Here is a 21,815-nt window from a genome sequence, read left to right on the forward strand (position 1 = left end):
GATTGCCAAAAGTGCTGCCAACGTCTTCTGAACTCTGCTAACTCCAAACAGCAGAATGCCTGTTATCATAATTCCAATTATGTAGACGTCTTCACCATCCTCAACGGAAAGGATCAACAGGCACACGATCCTCCACTTCTCCCAGGAGTCCATCGTGTATTCGGCTGCAAACGTTCCGTCAGGGCAGGCGGGCTCTCCTTTGCCCAGTCTCCTTGTCGAGAAAATCTGGTCAATTGCGTTGAGAGACCAGCGAATCAAATCCATGGTATTAGTTTTCAGATAGAAATGCAGAGAGAGGCAGATAGATAGATAGATCAGACAGAGACAGCACAAGACAAAGAGCAGCAGGCAGGGCAGATAGGGGCAGTTAGAGTAGCTTGGTAAAAGCTCATCATAGGCTGGTTTGATAGTTCCCATTGAGCAGCATCACAGTTTTAAAGGCTTCACTTATTTACCTGTGGACCACTACCTAGGAGCATGAACAGGACATCCATACTCAGGGTCACCATCTCTTGGTCAGCCATTTTAAGTGTGGCACAGAGTGCAGACAGTAACCCATGATGGGCCAGCTGGACACAGAATTCCTTTTTCTTGTGGGCAATATTAGCTAGAACCCTCAGGATCTGAGTATAAGAAGAAGGCACAGACCTGTGAGATTAGTGTAGCACTGTGGGAACGTGTGACAACTCTACATTACGCCAAAGATAAGAATAACAGAACAAACACACTGTTTATCATCAAGTGCTACAATGACAACATAAATATCTTATGAGAGCAACAATATTAAAGTTGCACAGACCATGGTATTGATGCCTTGAGAGAAAGGGAGGAGCTGAATCAGTCCAGGGACCAAGTTGAGAGTCAGCAGAGCAGAGCAGAGCAGAGCAGAGCAGAAAGCGCTGGAGTGAGCTGTCACAGCAAAATGGAAAATGCACAAGAACAAACCTATAAATACAATATATCAATCCTTAGATGTAAATCAGTATGTTTGACCCCCCACCTCTAAAGAAGTACATGACATCATATTGGATTTGAAAACTTCTGCTGCAGGACATGATGAAATAAGTTCTAGTCTTATAAAGACAGTACTTTTGTCTATTGTTGAGTCGTTCACCCATGTTTTAAGTTTATCTCTAAAAACAGGTGTTGAACCAAGTGACCTTAAATTAGCTAAAGTCATTTCACTATTTAAATCAGGTGATTGTAGCATATTTACAAATTATCGTCCCATATCTGGCTTACCCACTTTTTCTTAAGTTTTAGAGAAACTAATATATTCAAGAATTAAAAAAACATTGAGATGAGAGGAAGAACAAAAGTCAACAGAAATGGCCCTTTTGCAGTTTGCTCAAAAAGTCAAAAGACTTTGACACCACTGATCACAATATCCTTATTGCTAAACTAGGAAAATATGGTTTTCATGATGTTGCTCCTAAATGGTTGATTGATCATTTAAAGAACAGGGAACAATATGTATCTCTAAATACACACAATTCAAATAGAGCTACGCTTCTTTGTGGGGCACCTCAAGGTTCCATCCTTGGACCTCTCTTGTTTTTGATGTATATGAATGATTTACCCAGAGTCTGCAATAATGCACTGCCTCTTTTATTTGCTGATGACATGTGTCTTATTGCTTCACATGCACATTCTAGCACACTGATTCGAGAAGCAAATGAAGAGCTGTCATCAATCTCTAAATGGTTTCAGATGAACTCTCATAATAATTAAATCTAATTTTCTAATATTCTGTAACAAAAATAAAAAGTATACTAAAGAAGAAGCCAAATTATTCATAGACAATACTAGAATTACTCTGGTTCCTCATATTCATTTTGAGTAGAGTTCATTCATTGATAAATCATTCTTGTATTTGACTTAATTACAGCTTAATTTATCCGTATATTATGTACTGTAACACTGCAGGGTGCCACATGTCCCACTTTTCCCAATACGATTTTGTTTATTTTTGAGAATGATGAGCTTCGCTGAAAAATCTGATTCATCTGCTCCTCTTTTCAGAAAAGACAAACTGCTATCAATTTTTAATGTGAACATATACCAGACTTGTGTGTCCATGTACAAATATGTGCACCTAACTCATCAATTGCCCAGCGCTTTTCAGAATTTTTTATTGTTTTTTTTTCAGACATTCATTCTTATTGTACAAGACACTCAAAGGACTTCCATCTTCCATAATGTCGGACTTCCCTGAATCAATATACACTGAAATACAGAGGACCATCTCTTTGGAATAATTTACCTACATCTCTACAGTCAACATCTACATTTTTCACGGTTTAAAAATATCTGAAATTGTTTTACCTCATTGTAATGCATCACACCTTGTATACATTCATTTCTATCAGTTTAATATTACTACTTAGCCTTGACACCTTGAAGTTTGTTCATTGTTAGCTATATAGGGGAGGTATTCTTTATAAGCTTTTTTGTCTTCCAACCTCTCCTGCACAATGTTTTAACTATTTTCTTATTTCATTGTCTTTTGTATGTATATAATGTGACTTCTCAAAAGTCTCAATTGAAGTAAATCAAATGTGATATTACAGTAATATGTGATACTCCATAAACATTTAAATACCCCACTGTATAAATAAATAGTTAAACATATTGAGAAATGCGCCGATTCTCTTTCTTTCTGAGAAGAGTTTTAATGTTGTCTTTTAATTCACTGAGACTTGGAACAAAAGGGATCTCCTCTTGTGTGAGATGTGGCAGAGATACGAAAAATGGTTGCCTCCAGGTGAAAATATTTCTTCCATGCAGTCCTGGACAGTGAAGCATAATGGGGTCATCATCGATATAAGTCAATATGGTGTCGATCTGTCACACAGTCTTATTTTCACAATGAAGTATTTCCAGGGGAAAAAAACGGGCTCAGTTGTGTTTCAGTAATACATTTCTTGCTGCAGTTATGTATAGTGCAGAGTGAAACTTAGTGCAGCTGTGCAAAAAAAAAAAAAAAAAAAAAAAAGGGTTGTGGCTGTCCTATTAATGCTACCGCCTGTAGGTGGTGTAATATTCACATGTGCTATAATGTCCAGTGGTACAGTTAGTATAATGATTACAATGTTAGTTCATGTAGAATAATACTTGAAAAGGTTGAGATTAGTTTCACATTTTGTCACTCCGGGGTGTCGGGATGTGCTGGAAAATAACCTGTTGAAGATACAGAGATGGGACAGGTTAGGGAAGAGGACAGCAAGAAGGCAATAACATGATGACAGACAGACAGACAGCTGTTAAACAACATCATTTATCAGTGGCCCCATTTAGGTTGTTTTTAAGGACAAAATCTTTGATAATATTGTATTAGAAATTTTATTACCATTATTTTACGACTGTGTTTCTGTTTAATTCTGATTTTGCGATATCCGTCTTATGCTGTTTGACTCATTATTAATGCTGCCCTAACCCCAATAAGACTTTTCTGGGCAAATAAAGATTAAATAAGCACTGTGTAGGATTTAGTGGCATCTAGTGGTGAAATTGCAAATTACAACCAACTGTATACCCCTCCACTCTCCCTTTACCTTTCCAAGCATGTGGATGGCAGGACAGAATGTGATGAAATATGCAAAAACCTCGCTGCAGAAACATCCGTGGTTATTAGTGAGAATAAACTTTGTAGGATTGTGACACTGGCAAGTAAAATAGTTGGCAGACCACAAAAGCCAGACAGCTCTTTACAGAAATGACGAGGAAGAAAGCAGGGAGTATCTTGGAAGATACTTCTCACCCTCTTTTTAGCCAGCTTGAAGTCTTGAGCTCTGGGAGGGGCTAAAAAGTCCCTCTGGCAACCAAAGATGTATTTAAGAGACCCTTCATCCCGAGTGCCATCAATATCCTTAAGTCAACAAAGTGACTGATGAGCTTTAAACCACAGACAGACACTGAGCTGATTTAAAGTGTGAAGTATTTCTGTAATGAATATGTTTTGTTTGTTTTACTAACTATTTGTCTGCTTATACAAAGTTGTCTTTTGTGTTTTTGGTGAGCAAAAGACAAATTTCCACCTATGGTGGACAATAAAGATGTATTGTATTGTATGTTATTGTCAGGTGAATATACACTAATGACAACATAATTATGAACATTATATTTGATATCTGCCAATAGATGCCTCTAAATCCTACAGACGGCACCTTTCAACAGAAAAACATTGCAACAGAGAATGTGTATTTGGATTCAGTCGAAAATAAACTTTGAAAAGGTCCCTAAAACCCTACCTTTCATGTCATTATTTGTGGTTTTCATTTAGTCTTTGTACATTCGTGCCTGCCCTCTGTAACTTTTTGCTGTTCAAAAACATCTCCCTCCAGAGGCTTAGATTTGAATTACAAACCTTAAGTCTCAGTGTGAAATGCCTGTTTTAGAAGAAGTGATGGTGTGAAATGTTTTACCTGAGAGCGTGTGGATTTCAGAGCTAAACGTGCGATGGTACTCAAGAAGATGAGAAGCACCAACACACATAGAGAGGAAGTGAGCAATACGCTCTCAATACCAAGAAGCTGTTCCAGAAGCAAGAGAAAGTGAAAGTTATTCATACAAATTGAAAATGTGTCCATAGAGCTGAAAACATACAGTATATGATGTAACTCACCATTCTGTATATTACATCCTTATCTCTATACCAGCTCCTGGAATAAAAGACAGAATATTCGACCAAGGAGTATATCCTGAAGCCAACAGAAACGAAGATTCCCAAAAGTGTAACCACATACATGGCCAAAGACACGGTCACCTGGGGAAGGTAAATTCAAAAAGATTAGGTGAGTTATTAAAAAAGGAGGACAGACTGAGCATGAAGCAATAAAGTTAAACACTAAAACTACATCATAAAATGACAGTATACCTACCATCTTCTTGGATGGATGTATCTCAGTGTAGATAGACAGGTTCCCACAGACAAGAAACTTCAAAAACAAACAACACAAAAGATCAATTTTTTTTTGTCATCCACCTGCCTATTTGGACGACTTTTAATTGAAATCCTGGTTCACATTATCATCACGGCGGCTGGAGAAGTAACCAAAGCTCCTCTGTACTGTAGTAGAAAACTGAAAGTGATTTTTACTCTAATCAGCTGTTTAATCAAGATTATAGTGCAGAATACAATAAGCTCACTGGCTTGCATGAAGACTGGAAACAGGGGGAAACGGCTAGCCTAGCTCTGTCCAAAACGTAACAAAATCTATCTTTCAGCACGTCTAAATCTCCCTTATTAATACATTATAACTCATTTGTCATTGTTACAAAAAGCAAAGTCTGGCAACTAGTGGAGACTCCATGAAGTTTCTTGCCTGGGTCCAGACCAGTGGTGTAGTGGAGGGTATATACAGGAATGAAACACACGATAAGATGTGCAATATACATACAAAAGGTTTCCAGTGGTCTCGGGCACATCCATCCATTTATCAAAAATAAAGTTAGCCCAATCGGGGCTTGACATCCTCTGACGGTGGAAGCATATGCAGACTGTTGTGTGGATCATTGCAGCCAACAACAGATTGTCTTCCTTGTGCCTTTGACATGTCAGTGTTAAAGGGTGAACACAGAAATCACAACAGCAGACTGAGGTAGAGTAGGTCCTAGTGGGTAGGGATGACACCTCGCTGCAGGTAGCTCTACACAACTACTGTATATAAAGATGGACGACATGTCTCTCCTCACTTCCTCCCACTGTAAAAAATTATTGTAACCAGGATAAGCCTCACAAACAATTCATGTCCTTGTAACCACACTGACTACAACACTGTCATTGTGAAAACAAGTGCATGTGTTCAAATGTTACGTACCAGAGCTCCCTGCCAGAGGGGAATGTAGATTCTCCAAGAAGTGGTCATATTTTGTTTGGCCAGGGGAAATCCCATCAGGAGCTCTGCACAGCCAAAGACCAACATGACAATCTGAGAAGGAGAAGAGGAAGGATGGATTACAACACCTACAGCAGACAGTTTGGAGCTGCTCTTGTGTACATCATATATCATGTGACTGTCATTGCTGTGGCTCTGGATTGTCAGATGTGTTACCCCAAGACTTCTGGGCTCGTTTCGGACAAAGCGATGCAAAGGCTTGCCAGACATCAGCTCCATGTTGACTGCTGCCTGATTCCCACCATTTCCTGTTGTTCTCTCTCTAGTTGTTGACTCAGTTCCCTCCATTGCCAGTAAATCCACACGCTAGAGAAGAAGAGTTAACAGAACCAGATGTATACTTTCCACTGTGCTACACAGACTGTATTTTGAGTCCACTATGCAGATTTAAAGAGGCAGAATTCATTCAGATAGCTGCTGCATGCAAGATTATAAAGCTGCCTCAAAGAATGCAGTGATTCATACAAAAACATGAAGTGACCTACCGTGTTTTAGTATTTCATGCAGAGAGGCAGCATGAGTGACAACGGGAAGGGACTGTTGAGGGTATAAAAGGGAAGTGGGGAAATCTGAGACTTCTGCATTTTTTTTCCATTATAGGGAGGAGCTGGAAACTTGGTTTGCATGTCAGAAGTTGTGGCTGTTTCTTAGCACCAGTGGTGGAAGAAGTACTCAGATCCTTTACTTATGTAAAAGTAGTACCACAGTGTAAAAGTACTCTTGTTACAAGTAAATGACCTGCATTTAAAATCTTATCAGTACAAAAGTACAAGCATCAAAATATACTTTTAAATCCTAAAAGCATCATGCAGAATGGCCAGTTTCTGGATTATAATTATTGGTACATTATTGTGTTCATCAGTTTAATGTTGCAGCTGGTTAATTGCTTTAAATTCTGCTGGGTAGTTTAATTTCTAGTAATATATAAACATTTATAGTATATCTAGATTATATTTCATGTTATTAATCAGAATCTGCAAAGTACTGCTACTTATTATTATTACTGTCATCACTATTGAATCTTAATAATTTAGTCAGTAAACTGTTAAAAATAAAATTTAAATATTGTTATCAAGAGAATATCTTATCTCTAAAAAAAAACAGCCTTAAATTCATAGTTCAGTTGATATTTATTCATAATTTATTTTGTGAATGTACAGTCATTGACAATGCATTATTGGCTAAAAATACATGATACCTCTAAAAACTTCTATTGCCCTTATTCTACATATGTACAGTCTGTTATATAAACCCACCCTCTGTACAGTAGATGTTCCAGGAGAGACTTAGATGAGCTAAAACACATCAATCTTCTTCAGTGACTCAATCAAGTGATGGTGCCACAAGATGTAACAGACAAATAGACTAGAGGTACTGAGTCTCAGGTATTAAAAAAATATTTCATCTTTACATGCACTAAAATACCATTGATAACAACACTGAAAATGGTAAACATCAAATTACCAGTAGATCATTTTCAAAAGGTATTAAAAATTGATTTTAACCCCACTCCAGTGTATTTTGGCATTTTTATATTTCAGATTTTTCTGATTCATTTCCCGTTGATTAGCTGTACAGTTTACAGAAATATTTTTTGACAAATAACTTAATTTGCGCTCAAAGTAATTTTGTTGCTAAAATGGAGGATGATGTATGACTATATTAAAAGCTGCAGGTCATAAGTCATCCTTAAAGCTCGCACAGGTGCGCTGTCATGCCTTGCCATTTGAGTAGCAAACTGATAAACACTGTTGTTAGCTAGCGAGCCCAAACCCAAACCGAGACATTCATTTATTCATTTTCTGTAACCGCTTATCCTGGTACAGGGTCGTGGGTGTGCTGGAGCCTACCCCAGCTGTCATTGGGTGAGAGGCGGGGTTCACCCTGGACAGGTCGCCAGACTATCACACTATCACTGGATTCCAACCCAGAACCCCCTTCCTTAAGATGTTACTCTTGACACCTATGGTAGAAAGGCAATCTGGTTGCCATGGTAACGGATTTGCCAGACTATTACCCACATCCCCATTCTCCGTTAGAGACAACAGTTAACAGAAAAACAGGAAGTAACACTGGCTGGAGTGGGGCTTTAAGTATAACATTGTTTGTCCATTATATAGATTGCAAAGTGTAAACAAAAGTCCTGCACTCTCAGGTGTGTCCTTACGCTGTCAGTGACTCACTGTACCCTATAGATGTGAATTTGATGCCTTTCGGTTGGCTCAGGAGCACGGGATGTTGTCCACCTTTAATGCAACAGATGATATCAGTTAGTTTTTGAAATTTTCAATAAATTCAACAAACAAGACAAAAGGCATGAAAGTCTTTACCGAGCAATAGGATGAGTAGGACAGCAGGTGGTGCTCCAGTAGATGTGTTGCTCTCCGTCTAATCTCTCCTTCACTGTTGTACTGAATGGCTTCTAACAGCGAGAGTCCACTTTGCCTCACAAACTCCTCTGCAACCTAAAGGGAAAGAATAGAAACTGTTAGAGTAGCTTGGTAAAAGCTCATCATAGGTTGGTTTGATAGTTCCCATTGAGCAGCATCACAGTTTTAAAGGCTTCACTTATTTACCTGTGGACCACTACCTAGGAGCATGAACAGGACATCCATACTCAGGGTCACCATCTCTTGGTCGGCCATTTTAAGTGTGGCACAGAGTGCAGACAGTAACCCATGATGGGCCAGCTGGACACAGAATTCCTTTTTCTTGTGGGCAATATTAGCTAGAACCCTCAGGATCTGAGTATAAGAAGAAGGCACAGACCTGTGAGATTAGTGTAGCACTGTGGGAACGTGTGACAACTCTACATTACGCCAAAGATAAGAATAACAGAACAAACACACTGTTTATCAAGTGCTACTATGACAGAATAAATATTCCATAAAAGTTTGGTTTCAGCTTGCACAGACCATGGTATTGATGCCTTGAGAGAAAGGGAGGAGCTGAATAAGTCCAGGGACCAAGTTGAGAGTCAGCAGAGCAGAGCAGAAAGCGCTGGAGTGAGCTGTCACAGCAAAATTTGAAAATGCGTGGGAGGAAACATAAAAACAAACTTAATACATACAATATATCAATCCTCAGATGTCAATTCTCAAAAGTCTCATTTCAAGTTAATCAAATGTGATATTACGGTGATATGTAACGCTCCATCTAACATCTAAATAAGCCATTGTATAAATTTAATAGTTAGATATTTTGAGAAATATGCCCATTCTTTTTCTCTCTGAGAAGAATTTTAATGTTGTCTTTCAATTCACTGAGACTCAGAACAAAACAGGAACTCCTCTTGTGTGAGATGTGGGGGAGATATGAAAAATGGTTGCCTCCGGGTGAAAATATTTCTTCAATGCAGTGCGTCCCCTGGACTGTGAAGCACATGGTGTCGAGCTGCAGCACAATCTTATTATCACAATGAAGTATTACCAGGGGAATAAAATAGGGATGCAAGATGCGTACCTGGCAACATTACTGTCCCAATTTACGTAATTTAAATACCACAATCAGTGCAGAAATTTCTGTTTGAGATTCAGCATGGCTATAACAAACCTGTGAGGTTGTTGAGCACCCAGGCACACTCTCTGGCCAGAGCTGGCTGGGTCTGCAGGTACGCCTGAAGGAGTGCACACAGAGCAACCACGATACGAACGTCACCCACTTGAGCGCTTAGGTCTTTAACTGGACAGGAAGACAGGAGGTTTCCCATGCACCTCAGCAGAGGACAGATAAGCTGGAACGGAAGAACACATTGAAAATCTCTATGTCAGTTAAATTGTTGCATACATCAGACTAAAGATTATAAATGGTACCTAACACCGTGGCTGATCTTCCTGAACATGGTTTATTGAAAGTTTCATCAGTTTTTGATTTTCTAACTTCCTGTATAAAAGACAATGATTCCTTAAGATGAGTAGTTAATCACAGTGAAATGTACTTAGCTTCATTTATTTAGATGTCAAAATAAATTCATATCTTTATTGCCAATGTTTCATAATGAGGTAATACAGTTGCAAGCTGATACTGTTTTAAAACTTGTGTAATGCTCTAACAACCAAAAACACTTAATAAGTCTCATAGTTTTAGTGTTTGGTCATTTGTTCGAATTGTCTGACAACACAGCCGGTGATAGTGATGCTTTTCAGCAACCGACTCTAAAATCTCTGATGTCAAGGCTTCCATGAACACATCCACAAACAACATTTTTTGCAACAAAATAAGAAAAAAGCCTGCACACATGACAGGTGAAATTATTCACTATGATGAGTTACAAGTCTGCAAATGAATTTTTATTCCATGCTGACATGATCTGAAACCAATGAGGTACTGGAAGGTAAGAAATCACTCTCTCGTCGGTTATGCTTTGAGTAATAAAAAGAAATGGTGCGTGTGATTTGTTCTAAGAATGTCAAAAAAACACAGCAGAGCATATAAAAAAGAAAAAACAAACCTTAAAAAGCGACAGACATGATGAAAGATGCATTTAATCCATTAATTTCCTTACCAGCTCCAGGCCTTCTTCTTTGTTTCCTTTGGCCACAGCACCACCTAGTGACACTAACAAGGAACTGCACTGCAGCAGCACCCCATGAGCCAACAGCACTCTGTTGTCCTCAGTGCTTTGGAGTGAGATAAACACAGAGAAAGACTTTTGGTGGAGCACTTACATGTAACAACAGCTCAGTATGAGAAAACAGACTGTTGACACTTCTCTCTCACCTGCATGTGAGGTAGTGCAGACACCACGCACACTCAATGGCAGGTGCCAGGCCAAAGTTTGGGTCTGGAGTCAGGACTGATAACAAGTGCGGAGGTAAACTAGAGGCCAACACCATCCTGCAGAAACAGAGGAAGACTATCATACAACGGACAGCAATGTTTAATGTGAGCAATGCCTCATAAGAGAAATTAAAGAATAGCAATGTAGAAAATGGAGATGAACTAGTGCATGTCATTACGGGATTATTTTTTCGGCTGCGTCTTTGGCCTGGAGAAGCTGTGAGAGGGTGAATCCCACGGCTTCCACCACCGCAAGGTTATGTCTTTGGTTCTGCAAACACAGACAGAAACATTGAGAAAGTAAAGCTACTACTATTACTACATTTAACCCTTAGTGGCACCAGTTCAGAGTCATGTAAGGAAATGTGATTTAGAGAGATTTAGTGGCATGTAGCGGTGAGGATTGCAGATTGCAACCAGCTGAAACCTCTCCTCTTTAGTATTCCGTCAGTATTCTTTGTTTGGGAGGTTTTTACCAGGAGCTGATTTATCCGCAAAGGTCTCTTCCTCTCAAAAACAAACAGACCAGGAGATTGAAACCAGTAAAAACACTGAATAAAGCAGTTTCGCATAAAAGAAAATTCCGTCTTTCTTTGACACTCTCGTCGCGGAGGGGCTTCTAACTACAGAGGCTGATGCAAAAACACAAATGGCCTTATCTAGGGCCAGTGTTTGGTTTGTCTGTTCTGGGCTACTGTTCAAACATGGCAATGCAACATGGTGATCTCTTTAGACAAGGACCCACTCTCTATGTAGATATAAACGGCTCTTTTTAAGGAAACAAAGAACAAGAGGATTCTTATTTTCAGGTTGTTATACACTAAATGAAACATACTTATCACATTACATTCCATTTCTGCCAGTATGTACCCCTAAATTGTTTACAATGGACCTTAAGGTACTGGTGCAACTGAGGTGTTGTTACAATGTTGAGCACTAATGAATTTTGTTTACCTCTATACAGTTGGCCAGAGCTGGTATGATTCCCTGGGCCAGGAGCTTCTCTTTTACAGCATCACTGTCTGGGCATAAATTACCAAGTGTGTAGAGACACAGCTCCTGTGTACACATGAACATACACACATGTAAAGTAAAAAAAACTCTCCTGCATAATTAGGTGATGATATTACACATTGTCTGGCATGAGTGTGCACTCACAGTGAACTTGGTGCTCTGGCCAGACAGGTAGGTGAGAAGGTAGGGGGTGGCAGGCAGACAGGCTGGTGCAACACTAGCGTGAGGAGAGTGAGACAGCTGATGGAGGCACCTAACAGCCTGCAGACGGCATGTAGCATCAGAGCCGGTGAGGAGACCAACTAGAAGATGTATACTATTCTCCTGCCTGCAGGGAGGACAGAATTACAAACAGATATAACAAATAAAATAAATAATATAAATTTGATGTGGTCAACAAAAGCTGCCACCATACTTGATAAAGGTGAGCTGTGCTGATGGGTCGCGGAGAGCTTTACTCAAGGCCTTCAGGTGTGCCTCCCTCTCTGGCCCGCTGTGTTGCAGCTTGTGGAACAAACCGACCACGTCCTGGGGAAATAAGAAGCAAATTCAGATGGGAGTTTATCTACCAAAATATTTTCTATTACAATGTCTGTCTCACCTGTTCTGCTGAGTTGGTGTCCATGGTGACATCCAGCGGGTCCTCATCTTCATTCAGTAGGAGTCTCTTGCTCACAAGCTGTCTATCTCTGCGGGCTTGTCTCAGCGCTACAGCATTGAACACAGACAAATACCACATCATCTTCTGCAACTGAGAGTAGCCTATAGTACTTGGCTATTCAGTGTCAAGATGTGCTATAAGTCACCAATCTGTTAAATGAAGAGACCAAGCTACTCTGCAGATGATGAGTTAAGGATGTCACAGTAGCTGGAGAAGTTACCGATGCAATTTTAACATTCTCTTATTAATTTTCCATAACTGCTAATCCTGGTACAGGGTCTGAACAGGGCTGGAGCCTATCCCAGCTGACATTGGGTGGCAGACGGGGTGCTCCCTGAATAGGCTATCAAAGGGCTGACACATAGAGAGAGACAACCATTCACACTCACATTCACACCTGCAATTTTAACATCATGAATCAACAACGCAATATCTATATGGACAAAGGACAAAAATCCATGTTGATATCTATTCATGATGCAATTTTACCATCATGAATAGATACCAACTAAGATTTCTGTCCTCCATTTGTTATTATAGATAGTATTGTGAAAGCTGTGAAATTAATATTGAAAACCTCACATTGGTTTGCCATATTAGTTACTGTACATCTACATTACTAATGATGTAATTTCTTAGCGACCATAACACCAGCCTTTATATCACTTGTCATAACTTACTCTAAATGTTTGCGTTACTTGACACATGGTCCAAAACTCTACACTGAATGAAGTCTCTGGGTTGAGTTAATGCTTGTTGACTGACACCTAGCTACACAGGAACGTTTTTGAGGGATGATATAACATTATTTTTAATGGGTGTCGTGTTTATGGGGTCTAGAAACCTGACAGATCCCTGGAGCTGGTGGGATGAAAGGACTCTTCATCTTCATCCAAACCTGTTTGGATGAACCAGTGGACCTCTTTGCAGTGGCCATCAGATAAGTTCTCTTACACTGCCCTCTCTGACTGAACTGCAATTATACCTCTAACACACACACACACACACACACACACACACACACACACACACACACCATACCATACCCACCCTCCAACACACACACTCACACACATGCACTCTCACAGGGTCCTCCAGGGATTGATTTATTTAAAGGACCATTAAATTTCAGTTTTGGAGTAGTATCTATTTCAGGATTTTTTTTAATTAATAGGTAATTGGTGTGTGAAATCTTGTGTTTGAATATCAACCTTACCTTGTTGATCTGAGTCTGTTTTGAGTAAAATATAAAGAGGTTTAATTCAAGAATGAAACAATGATTTGTGTTTTTCCCATCAGGTTGTGTAGCAGTGGATACTAGCTAATTCCCAAACTAATTTAAATTAATATTAAAATAAATGAAAGATTAGCATGAAGCTGTAGCTAGCTAACTGCAGTAGCTGTAATGTGTTGATGTGACAGCTACTGTATGCTGGCAGGTCTTTCACAAACAAGATACTTTTTAGGTATAGCTGTCATCTTTGCTACCTAACGTAACATACATGTTGACGTTTAACGTTTTAAAATAACGGTAGTTACACGTTAGGGAAACAAACAGGTAAACTTTGCAAATAACTCTTTTCCCTGTAACGTTAAAGTAGTTAACTGCCTCTTTCTTTCACGATGGGTTAACACTAACGTAATCTAAAAGCTTTTTATTGACATGAATTTGACGCCATATTGGCTTGGTAACTAAACTAATTACAACCCTAACGGCTAACGTTATAAATTAACATATCATTATGAACATATTTTAAGACTCACCTTTCTCATGCTCTCGCCTCTTTACCTTGAGCTCCTCCAAACTGTCGCCTTGTCGCCCAGCTTTGTGGCGAACTTTGTTTAACCTCCACATGTGATTATTTTAAGGTCAATAACTTAAATTAAACGTTAGTTAAACTATAATTCATTATGGAAGATGCTGTGCTGAAGCCGCAGCCACCAAACAGAAATTGAAGTTCTTCTTCGAGGTCTTTTGAGAGGGACCTTATTCGGCGACTGCAGCGCCACCGCCATGTAGCGGTCACACATGGTAGAGACAGGCACTCCTGGTGAGTAACACTGCATTATCATATATATATATATATATATATATATATATATATTTTATTTTCATATATTGGGGAGAAGTTCTTATTCGATTTCTGATGTACGTACGTGTGTGAAAATATTTACACTCAATACAGTCAAATCAAGCTGAAACATCTACTGCCTGCAACAAATGGAAACATGATGGCTTTTAGGGTGCATTCAGCAGCTAAGCTTCACTATACACCTGAAGTTTCCAAATCAAAGCGAGATGGCTGGTTTAGTAGCTTTGTGTGCTACTTGTGTACTTGCATATGCCTCTGATATTTGGTACATCATTGGCTCAAAGACAGGGATACATGGACATTTTGAATTTCAGTCTGTTTTCTCCCTTCTCAAGTACTATTGTGAAAAAATGTCTGCACTGACACCTCAGGTAGCAAAATAAAAACAACCTGCATATCAGCATATACTCCTAACAGCAAGCTGCCATGTTTTAGTCAAACAGTGTAACAATGGCTGTAACCCTTTAAAGGGTGCCAGAAGGGAAGGGTCTCTTGATGTGAAAAGTATTTAATCAAATAACAAGACAGACTAAACTTTAAAATATTAGTTCCTGTCTTAACACAACTGAAAATACCTGCATTGTGAGTATTTGTTGTGGTAAACTGTTACATTGAGGGTTGCAGATGACGCAGGGAAACGCTCCATGGAAACATTGGTTTTATGTGTGCGCCACTGTAATAAAAAGACTGTAAAATACTGTATGTGTGTAATTCTCTTTATCCATATGTATGTTGGGAAAATTGTCCCAAACTTTGACCTTCAGTGAACAGTGGTCATGTTACTTTTTCAGCAAAATAATAATTAGTTTATAAAGGCAACAGGGCATGGCTTTCACCTTAATACCTTTTATGACCATGCCAGTAGAGGTATGTTGAAAAGCCACAAAATGAATTCCCTTATGTGTTTGTTAACACAACTGAGTACTACTGCTACCTCTGTTACTGTAGTGAAAGGTACAGTATAGCTCATTCTGTCAGGTATGAAATTTACAACAGAATGTGCGACCATCTCATAAATGTGGTTAATAGTGCAGACATGTCCTCTGAAATATATTTTATTGCCACTTAACACACATTGCAAATGCACACATTGTGTTGGTAGGTCATTCTTACACAGGCTCCCCCGTGTCTTAATGTTATCCTGACAAAATTAAAATAAAAATGTTTACTTATTGTTTATGCAGCAGCATGATAGGGCAAATCTGATCTGGATCTGAACAAAATAATCATTTTTTTGTTTGTTAGTTTTATAAAGTTTCCATTTCAATGTGTAGATAGTGACGTTTTTAAAAGTGCAACGAGGAAAATTTGTCATGAGATAGAATTGGGAAATAGTGCAAGGCCCGAAGGCTGCCTCAAAGTTAAACTTACAGCGGCAACCTCAAGTCCAGAAAAGTGGGGGGGCTGTGTAAAATGTAAATAAAAACAGAATGCAATGATTTGCAAATCATTTTTGATCCATGTTCAATTGAATACAGTCCAAAAAGGAGATATTTAATATTCAAAATGATAAACGTTATTGTTTGTTGTAAATAAACACACTGAATTTGATCCCTGGGACACGTTCCATAAAAGCTGGGACAGGGGCATTCTGTAATTGTGCATTGAGAAACATTTTGTTGGACTATTTGCCCACACAGTTTTTCACAAAGTAGTGAACCTTGCACCACCAGTTAACCAGTTAACCTGTGAAATGTTTTAACAGGTGTTTTTTTGAGCATTGAACATCAGTTTTTGAAAATCCTTGCATTCTGTTTTTATTTATGTTTTACACAGCATCCCAACTTTTTTTTGGAGCTGCTGTTGTACAATAAGTGTTGTGTCATTGCATAGTAATGGACTACCCGTGGTGTGTTTGGTGAGTTCGGGGCTGTTTCTAATTAAACAAAAAGGATGTTACTCATTAATGCAAAGCTCTAGCTCTGTAGGGATCCTTTCTATCATGTTGTCAGACACTTATAGTAACAATCTGAGCCTGTCAGTGACCAAAATAAGCTTTACTTGGATGTACATTGACTATGCACAAATGCCTCGAGTGCTTAGTTATATCTCCATTAGTTACTTTGACACAAAAACATGGGAAAATAATGTCCAGGTTGAGAAATACCAAAGTTACCCTTTGAGGCCCCAATACAGAGAGAGAGAGAGAGAGAGAGAGAGAGTTCATATTAGGTATCAGAACACCCTTTCTCTCTTTCTCCCATTAAAATAATTTTTGGCAATAAATGTCTGATTCAAGCTATTTAGATCTGGTTATAGTAAACAGTCATCAAAATATGATTGGAGATGACATACTGAGGGATATACAGATGGATCAGTTGAAGAGAAAGTGGAAATTAATGTAAAAGAGCTGAAAATATGCAGAAGTGAGGGTGAGGTGTGCAGGTGAGCTGGATCAGGGTTGTTCCTGTCCTTCAACTTGAACCATGTTTTGAAATGAAATATAGTATGTACAATGTAAATCTAATATTTATGTTGCATAATGTGTAAATTACACACACACACACACACACACACACACACACACACACACACACACACACACACACACACACACACACACACAGAACAGAATGGAACACGACAGTTTAGAATGGAACACGGAATCTCTTTGACTGCCTGGATCTCTACAAATACCCCCTGCACTTGTCAGTCTCACACTGATCTCACTGAGAGTACACAGACACACACAGTTATTTCGTCTTTCGAACAATTGAGTTGGTTTTTGGAAAAGTAATGGAGAATTGCAACTTGTCAAAGATCTGCCTCCCATTTCGGAAGTGGATCCACAAGAACAACAAGGATGGTGGTGTAAGTAATCAACTCTTTTGCACACAAAAACACAAATATTCTCCCAGCTCTGAAAACTTGAAGCTCATGTTTCATCAAAAAGACTCCAGACTGATAAACTCTAATTGTTTTCACTACAATTGAAATTCTAAATCATATTTTTACCGTGCTGTTTCTCATGTTACCTATAGTATCAGTTCAGTTATTGTGAGTTTTGTCAAAATAGGTAACATCTGTGTATTCTCAGAGCTCTGACAGTGTTGCAGTATCAACTATTCTTCAACTGTTCTATAAGTTTTGCTTTGTTTTGATGGAAAGAATTGGTTTTGAGAAGCGGGAATGTGCTTTTAAGTGTAGTGTTTCATTTTGCAAGACATTTATTGAGTTTTCAAAAGAATAGTTTTGTGTTTAGAGTTTTGAGAAGTTGAGTTACAGTTTCAGGAAATGTGCTGAAACAATTGAGGAAAAACTGTCATCTCTGATCTTCCTTCTGTTCATAACTGAGTCAAAGTAGATCATCTCAACTGTAATGATTACCAAGTTACTCAACAGTGATGTGCTTTATTTCCACAGCAAACTGGGAGCCACAGTGGACATCAAAATCCTGATGGCTCGACCAGTGAGTCCAGCATCCTGGACTCCCAGAGGGCAGGGAGGGCTACGTTAGTTCGCCAGGCAGAAAACCTGTGCACTGCGACGAAAGCCCGAAATGACGCTGTTCTGGGGAGACTGGGACTCCCCGTTCAGGACGTCACCCTGCCTTCAGCTCGACCACCACCTTTCCCAAAAAGAAGCATCAGATCCCCCCAACGAAGAAGGAGGATCGCCCCTCGTTCAGATGTTCCTCATTTAAACACTGAGGTCATCGACAGACACCAGAGCCCTGGAAGTCTTGATGAGGAGGACCACTCCTTCTGGGAGAAGGTGCTTCTTGGCAGCCAGATGGCTGCCCTCACATGCACGGAGGCTCAAATGGCAGACCGAGACCAGAGCTCAACCTCCTCCCTCAGCTCCGTTGATTGTCAAACACCCAGTGAGCTGAGGGCCATTGCTCTGATTGAGGAACCAACAACTCCTCCTCCTCCTCGTCAAGCAGTCCCACTGTTCAGGAGAAGAATGTCTCGTCTGCCTGTGCTTTCAGCCAAACACAGTGGAGCAGGTCAGTTCCTCAAGATAAACTCTTTTAGGGACAGGTTAGCTTTTGCGGGAACACCTGCTGTTTCTTCTGGTTGTTTATGTTCCTGTTAGACTCAAACAGCATGGGAACTTTTTGCTAAATCATTGGACATCATCTCAAACATTAAAACACTTTATTACAAGTACAACACTTACATCTAAGTTACTCATTGGGTATGAGAACAGTCGAAATTTATGTGATCCTTTTTTTGCCCTGACAGAGAAAGAGGTAGCCGATGGATGTAGGCTACAATCGGCTAAAGGGAAAGTCGAGGCTTTTGTGGAGAGACTGATATGCCTCCAGCTTGCCTCCATCCCTTCACCTCGACCTCCAGCAGCTCCAAAGACGACCCCTGCAGCGGCACCCAAAAGGGTCCCTGCACCACCTCCCATGACACGCCCTGCACCTGCTCCGACAGCAACCCCTGTGGAGACGCCTTTGGCTCCCACCCCTCCAAGAGTTCCCCAGGCACAGAAACGAGGGACTCGACCTGGGGTGGCCCTGCGTCCCGCAAAAGCCGTCAGCGTGGCAGGTAAGTTCTAATATCCTGAATAATTGTAGTCGAAGCTGTGAACTGTACTCATGGTTTCTTATAGTTTTCTGTAAAGAATTATAATAGCTACTCTGAGTACAGTGCTATGAATGACAGGACATGCGAGTAAAGACTGTTTTGCTTTTTACCAGGCAAGGACACAACCACCGACTGCAGCCCTAATGCTGCAATGGATAAAAAGGTCAAGAAGACGGAGCTACAGCCGTTGACCGACCCTGTGCAGAGCCTGCCTGCCTGTTTCAAGCTGCTCTCCCTAGATGACTGGTAAGACACCGACAGCACAGAGCAGTCTGTTGTACCAGCTCAACAAATGTTTAATCTTAAGTCAGTCATGTTGCAACTAGTTTGACATGAAGCCCGTCAGTGTCACATCAATATGGAGCCAGTACATGTTGGTAACAGTAACTTTTATGAGGTTAATTATACTTTACATTTTAACATACAGGGAGAAGAAAATCGACGGCTTGAAAATCATTCAGGCTCTTGCACAGCACCACCCAGACACACTGAGGACAAAACTGCATGAAGTGTGTCTGGTTCTCATCAAGGAGGTATTGTACACACTTTCCTCTTTCTATCTATAGTCATGCATTTTCATTTGCCTATGAGTGTGCACACTACAGCTACTACAGACTGACGATGTTTATTCTCACTATACAGGTGAACAACTTACGCTCAGCCGTTGCTTGTGAAGCAATGGACACCTTGGCAGAGCTGTACGTTCACCTCCAAAAGGCCATGGACCCAGAGGCAGAGGGAACAGGCCGAGCCTTGCTACTGAAACTGGCACAGACAACGAGTGCCTTCATTCACCAGCAGGCTAATCTTGCTCTTGATGCCCTGGTAGGCAACTGCAGTCATGGTCGCATTGTGAGCGCTCTTTTGAACGCAGGCCTGAGGTAAGAGGAGAGAAGAGGTTTATTCCATCAGCAAAAACCTTAAAACAAAGTTAAATAGGATAATGAAACATAGTGTCTCATATTCCCCTGTCTTTGTCCCTCCTCAGCCACCGATGTGCTGCAGTCAGAGGCAGCATGGCTCAACATCTGCACCAGCTGGCTGACAGCCTGGGAGCAGCTCGCATCTTGACAGCAGGAAGGACACTCACAGAGCGCTTCCTTCTTGCTGTCTCCAAGATGTGTGTCGATGGTGCACCAGAAGTGAGGTGAGTTATCAAGTTGTTTAGATTTAGTGCAACATTTTGCACAATCTTGTGATCTTGTAGCTCCTGTTTCTTTGTCCAATGTTTCCACAGTCATAATTTAATTTTTCTGAATACTGAGCTAAATGAGAAATGTCTTCCTCCACAGGCACCATGGACAGATAGTCCTCTTAAAACTGGCCGACCACAAGGACTTCATCAAACTGTGGACAAAGATCGTTCCAGTAAATGAAAGATCATCACTGGACAAGATCTTAAAGAAGGCCAAGAAATAGAGGACATCTGAAATATTATTTATTTATTTATTTATTATTCAGCTATCTATTTATTAATTAATTTATTTATCTATTTATTTATTTATCTGTTTATTTATCTATTTATTATACTGTTCATATATATGTATATATAAATGTAAATATGTATAGTTATATATTTTTATATTGTTGTAATCACTGTCCAAAATACACATTCATAATCATTTACAAAGTGTCTATTACTTTGTCATTCTTAATGTCCATACTGTGACTTTACTTGTTGGTCTGTTCTGTTCACATTGACATTTATTGCCTGTCTGTCTGTCCTGGGAAAGGGATCCCACCTCTGTGGAGATTCTCCTCATCCATACGTAGGGTCTAAGGACAGAGGGTGTCATATGCTGTTCAGATTGTGAAGCCTCTTGAGGCAAATTAGTGATATTTGTTATATAAAATCAATAGTTTTACAATTGCCAACAAGTGTTAACCTAAACTTTCCGTAAGATACTTTCTGCCTTTCTACCTGCCTCTTACAATTAGCCAGTCTGTCAATTTTCTGCTTAAAACCACATTATGTTCATTAAATACCAACTTTACATTTCAAATTATAAAAAAACTTTCTCTGTGTACATGAACTCTATCAAAATACTACCTGCAAAACTACCTGCATACAATAAACAATAGGAAATCCATTGTTTTTTTGTTTTTTTTTAAAATAATTTAGAGTCATTTTGTGTTGAATGTGTGCATTTTTTTGCAACATATTATGTAAAAATGAATTAGTCATCTTACTTTTTAGAGTGTAGCCTGCAGCAGAAAACAGCAGTGAGCCAGAATTGCTGCAGTAAAACCTTTATCTGGAATCTCAGGTAATTGGTAATTGGACTGAAACCATACACTACTGAACTAATATGCAAACATCCTGAGGTGGTCATGAATGTATCAAACCACATAAACAGCATATAGTGCAAAACATCTACATGTACGCTGTTGCATTTATAAAACAGAAGCAATACAATATTGTAAAAATAGATTCAAGTTTATGGTCAGTTTTTTGAGCCAGTCAAGTGCACTTAATATGCTGGTTGTAATTAAGGTATATCACAAGTTTGTGACAGAATTTTGCATTTTAGAAAACCATGGAGCTGCCAGCATTTTTTGAGGTAAAATATTTTGTTTAAGAGGTTACACACAAAGCTGCAGTGCATTGTCTGAACACAGGAGAGTGCTGGTTTCAGCTTCTGTATCATCATCACCCTCACCACACACAAGTACTGTAGTTGACAAGCAGGCCTCAGGCAAACACAGAGCACTCTCTGTAAAGGGTTTCTGTTGTCTGTCTACTATGTACTGTATGTTGTCTGCTGCAGATGCCAAATTAATCTGATATTTTCTTAAATGAATATTTCACCAACAAAATAACCATTTGTATATT

The 21,815-nt window shown here is 39.6% G+C and overlaps 2 protein-coding genes across 3 annotated transcripts; one reads left to right on the forward strand and one right to left on the reverse strand.

The window, feature by feature from the left end:
* Positions 1 to 40: 40 nt before the first annotated feature.
* Positions 41 to 14,300, reverse strand: tmco6 (transmembrane and coiled-coil domains 6). 2 transcript variants are annotated; one of them, XM_049585520.1, is made up of 13 exons: positions 14,116 to 14,300; positions 12,292 to 12,398; positions 12,106 to 12,218; positions 11,835 to 12,018; positions 11,631 to 11,735; positions 10,856 to 10,947; positions 10,617 to 10,733; positions 10,402 to 10,516; positions 9,450 to 9,630; positions 8,813 to 8,907; positions 8,474 to 8,641; positions 8,228 to 8,362; positions 7,026 to 8,143 (listed from the first exon to the last, which is right to left on the reverse strand). In XM_049585520.1, the coding sequence occupies exons 1-13, from the start codon at positions 14,204 to 14,206 to the stop codon at positions 8,120 to 8,122; spliced, it is 1,527 nt and encodes a 508-aa protein (XP_049441477.1). In that variant the 5' UTR covers positions 14,207 to 14,300; the 3' UTR covers positions 7,026 to 8,119. The 2 variants fall into 2 exon arrangements, with proteins under 2 accessions (XP_049441478.1, XP_049441477.1); XM_049585521.1 differs by lacking the exons at positions 7,026 to 8,143; positions 8,228 to 8,362; positions 8,474 to 8,641 and adding an exon at positions 41 to 623.
* Positions 14,263 to 20,401, forward strand: LOC125895037 (crescerin-like protein che-12). The gene is made up of 10 exons (XM_049586808.1): positions 14,263 to 14,274; positions 14,388 to 14,402; positions 17,808 to 18,393; positions 18,632 to 18,771; positions 18,844 to 18,943; positions 19,096 to 19,228; positions 19,410 to 19,515; positions 19,625 to 19,863; positions 19,971 to 20,129; positions 20,275 to 20,401. Exons 1-10 carry the CDS (start codon positions 14,263 to 14,265, stop codon positions 20,399 to 20,401), a joined length of 1,617 nt encoding a protein of 538 aa, XP_049442765.1.
* Positions 20,402 to 21,815: the final 1,414 nt, after the last annotated feature.

The sequence above is a fragment of the Epinephelus fuscoguttatus genome, linkage group LG9 (genome assembly GCF_011397635.1).
Source record: "Epinephelus fuscoguttatus linkage group LG9, E.fuscoguttatus.final_Chr_v1".
NCBI classification, from domain to species: Eukaryota; Metazoa; Chordata; class Actinopteri; order Perciformes; family Serranidae; genus Epinephelus; species Epinephelus fuscoguttatus.